Source organism: Limulus polyphemus, unplaced genomic scaffold, assembly GCF_000517525.1.
Source record: "Limulus polyphemus unplaced genomic scaffold, Limulus_polyphemus-2.1.2 Scaffold900, whole genome shotgun sequence".
In the NCBI taxonomy this organism is placed as follows: Eukaryota; Metazoa; Arthropoda; class Merostomata; order Xiphosura; family Limulidae; genus Limulus; species Limulus polyphemus.
The window spans coordinates 359,620-364,177 of record NW_013666510.1 but is presented as its reverse complement, the minus strand read 5'-3'; the positions used below and the strand labels follow the sequence as shown (position 1 = coordinate 364,177).

Sequence of the window (4,558 nt, the reverse complement as noted above, 5' to 3'; positions counted from 1 at the left end):
CGGTGCCTACTGTTCGCTTGACTCAATTATCTCTATCTCCAATCTATCTGCCTATCTCTGCAATTCTATCTTTCGCTGGCTTATACATTAAAAAAGAGGGCGTCTAGCAAACACTGGGACGTTCGCGAGGTTCTCCGATAGGTCATGATCTTTCTAGAAACTCCAGCGCGCATGCTCCCAGCGTCGCATGACTTCCGCTGTCTTAACATTACACTAAGAGTTGGATATTTAGGCTTAACCTGAGATGGATAGCTAATTTTACACTAAGAATAGGATAATTATTTTTGTATTAATAGTCAAAATCTATGTTTTAAACTGATAAATTTCTTAGTTATTCTTAAATTAAGACTTCGATAGATATTCTCACTAAAATTTAACTATTATTTTAACATTAAGAGTCTGAATTTTTCATTAAAACATTCGTAGATGTTCTTACAAAAACCCTTCGATATTCCTGTACAAAAAGTTCGATCTTTATTCTTATAATAAAAGATCGTCCGATAGATATTTCTTCATTAAGATATGGAGAGTTGGATTCTCTGCTGTTCAGGAAGATAAAATAAAGGCCACTATTGACTGGATTTAACCGAATGACAACAGTGTTACGTAAAAAATGAGTTGTTCAGAAAGATTAGGGAAAGTTTTCTGGTGACTGATTTCGAATGTTTAGTACATAAACATCTAGTGAGTTGTTCTGGAAAGTAAAGTAAAGGCTGAGGGTGATTTAATTAAGTTTATGACTGTTCAATACATAAGTAATTAAGGTTTCCATTCAATAACCAAGGCTGCTGGTGACTGAATTTAATCTATTACTGCTCAGTACATAAATAACTCAGTTTGTCATTCAGTAACTAAGGTGACTGAATTAAATCTAGGAATGTACAATACACAAGCAATTAAGGTTGTCATTCAGTAACCAAGGCTGCTTGTGACTGAATTAAATATACGACTGATCAATACACAAGTAACTAAGTTTGTCATTCAGTAACTAAGGTGACTGAATTAAATCTAGGAATGTACAATACACAAGCAATTAAGGTTGTCATTCAGTAACTAAGGCTGCTTGAGACTGAATTAAATATACGACTGCTCAATACACAAGTAACTAAGGTTGTCATTCAGTAACCAAGACAGCCGGTGAGTGCATTAAGTTAAATTAGGGATGAACATTTTACAGATGAGTGTTTACTGAATTGCTGAAAGGCTAGAAACCGAGTCGAAGCAAGTTTATCTGTTTCTTATCTTCGTGCACATACGGGTCTCGGATTAGTTTGCGAAAATTAAGAAAATCTCTTAACAGCCGAAAGGCAACTAACGGAAATTTAGTGAACGGTAGTATGTACTTACTTGCTTAAAATTTCGACAGACAGAGTTTCCTATTACTTTTGAACAAAATAAAACTTTTGAACAGAAACATTTTGTCGAAATTAAATGTGTATTTTATTCGAGTGTAAACTACTGGAAACTGAAATTGCTTACAAAACGCTGAAAACTATTCAAGTTAAAACACAGATATTCAAACTCAGTTGTTCAAATTCAGATATTCAAACTCAGATGTTCTCTACAGGCATTAAAGATGAAATCCGTGCTCGTCAAAATATCTCGTCCCAGATGTGGTCCGTGGTTAGTGTACTGGACTGGTCCATGACCGGATTAGGTCAATTTGTAGCCAAACTACAAAATTTTTATATCAGTTAAGAATTACAGCATTTTAAGTCACAAATATTTATTTCAGATTACAGTTACAATATCTTAAGTCACAAAGTTGTATATTAAGTTACAAGTACAACATTTTAAGTCGTAAAGTTTATGTCAGGTTATATATAGCACGAACACCTAATGAACGTGTAATTCCGGTTTTTTCTTAGAGTAAATACTGTGAACCGAGTTTTTATTATAGTTGAAAGTTAATAGTTGCGATGTGTGATTGGAAAATAATGTACAATTAGCTGTTAACAGTTCGCGAGAATTACATGTGACAATATGCCTAATATCAGTTGCATTTTAAACATTTATATTAGTGACTTGATTATATAAAAAAAGACCCTACAATAATTCAGAAGTTGATTTAAACTTACGACGAGTGACCCCTGACGGGTTGTAGCCACATAATCTTTCTCCGGCCAACTCAATGTAGTCCTTGCCACATCCTTCGCTTGCCTCCAAATCCAATACGTTGAAAAGGAAAGTCACGTAACACCACCTGGAGGAATTCCGGCGGACCGTGTACAAACAGTCTAAGTTAGGACCGTAGTTGTTGGGAAATGAACTACTTTTGATGACCGTCAGCTGACTCTGCGTGGTCATGTGGCAGTCGGAGGTCTGAGTGTCGTCTTGGTAGATTAAGGTTGTCAGTTGGTCAGTAAGTTCATTGTCTATAGCAGACACATTCGTTAAGTTTTCTGCTGGTTCATCAACAGGAGAAGTATTATTCACATCGGAATCTGTTCCGTCTTGAATCGGTACGAGTATCGGGTCTGAACCGTTACTGATTCCGGTTTCTGTAATTCGCCCCTCAGTGGCGTTGATAACGTACAAATATCCGCCGGACCAGGTTAGGGAGAGGAATGCAAACCACAAAACCCGTCTAAACATCGTTGCTGATGATTCCAGAAACGGAAAAATTCTTTCCGATTATCAAATGGTCGTTACGATCGACTTCACGAGCCAGCTGCACAAGCTATCTGACACGCGCTCTTTCCCGCGCGGTCTCTGTTGTAGCAAATGTCGTCAACAGCTATCGATTGAAGAACGTGGCCAAGTAAATGCAACCCTAGCCAACTACAGGAATTTTCTACTTCAAGTATCTGCTCAGTTCGAAAAGAATCACGCAATCGCCAGTGGTAAAGCAATATAGTAGCCAGTTGTTTACTTCGGTGACTCTCTTTTTATACTGTGTTTCCAATCCCATGATACCCTAGGGCCAAGGAAGTATAAGCCAGTAAACGAAAAAAGAGCGGAAACGCGTTTTTCATGCAAACATATCACTGACAAATACATTTCATATAACCTATTCAGTTCAGAAGAAAAGCATATATATATATAGATATATATCATATGCGTTTCGAGAACTTTTTTGTCACACCATCCCAGTATAAAGTTCCGAGTAATGAGTGATTAAGATTACCATCTATTAATATTAGTAGTTCAAACAACATTAAGAGGTCTCTCCTAACGCGACTGTTCATACAGTTGTGGAATGCTATTTTTCATAACAGTACCACATGGAAATCTAGAACATAATATGAAGTTGCCATTAAAAAAACGTTAATAAGAGGTAATTATAGAAACAAAAAACATTAGTTCCCCCTTTATAACCTTGTGCCGTGGAACCATTCTGTGGCTTTACCAAAAATCACTAGTTCCCCCTTTATAACCTTGTGCCGTGGGACCGTTCTGTGGCTTCAACAAAAATCACCAGTTCCCCTTTATAACCTTGTGCCGTGGAACCGCTCTGTGGCTTTAACAAAAATCACTAGTTCCCCCTTTATAACCTTGTGGCGTCGAAACATTCTGTGGTTTTAACAAAAAAACACTAGTTCCCCTTTATAACCTTGTGCCGTGGAACCGTTCTGTGGCTTTAACAAAATTCACTAGTTCCCCCTTTATAACCTTCTGCCGTGGAACCGTTCTGTGGGTTTAGGAAAAAATATGTTGGGTGATTTACTGATGAATTTATTGCTCAATATTTTGAACCTTCTTTGTTTTCCCCGGTGGGTCAGCGGAATATTTACCGACTTATAACACTAAAATCTTGGATTTGATTCCCCATGGTGAACAGTGTGCATATAGTCAATTACGTAACTTTGTGCTAAAAAACAACAACAATCTTCCTAGTAGCAATATAATTTTAGAACATTGATACCTTTCTAACAACGGAAGTGTTTTAATAGATTGTACGTTCGGAGCAGCTGAAGATCTTTGAGACACGATACTTTTTTAATAGCGGAAGAGCTTTAATTAAGACATTGATAAATTTCTAACAACAGAAGTGTTTTAAGATATTTTGATACTTTTCCAACAAGAGAATAATTCTAAGACACCGGTAGCTTGCTGGTAATGGAAGAGTTTAAATACCTTTCCAGCAAAGGAAGACTTTTAAGAATAGCACCGAGAAACTAATGCAAGTACTACAATAAAAATATTGTAATTTATATTGGCGAAGGAATTTAGTATAGGTGTAATTGGAAATCCCATTTCTTCCAATGCTAACTTTATTCTATTTTTGGTATGAACAAACGAGTAACTCAAAATGTAAGACAATTAAACCATTAGTGTACAATATGTTAACTTCATCATAATAATTTATTAAAACGCAGCTCATCGGTAAACTCTGTAGTAATATCTTCATAATGTTCAACTTATAAAATGATATCATTTCATTGCAAGGTCATTTAAAAATAGCATGATAATACGACGTTTCTAAACATACGACACGAAACAATCATATTATAAGGTTGTTGTTCTTAAGCACAAAGCTACACAAAGAGCTATCTGTGCTCTACCCACCATGGGTATCGAAGCCCGGTTTCTAGCAATATAAGTCCGCAGACATGCC

The 4,558-nt window shown here is 36.4% G+C and overlaps 1 protein-coding gene across 1 annotated transcript in view; it reads right to left on the bottom strand.

The window, feature by feature from the left end:
* Window positions 1-2,792, bottom strand: part of LOC111086177 (cubilin homolog) — a 10,032-nt gene extending 7,240 nt beyond the window's left edge. The window contains exon 1 of the mRNA XM_022387995.1: window positions 2,079-2,792. Within this exon, the coding sequence (XP_022243703.1) occupies window positions 2,079-2,595 (517 nt within the window). The 5' untranslated portion in view covers window positions 2,596-2,792. The remainder of the gene's footprint in view (window positions 1-2,078) is intronic.
* Window positions 2,793-4,558: the final 1,766 nt, after the last annotated feature.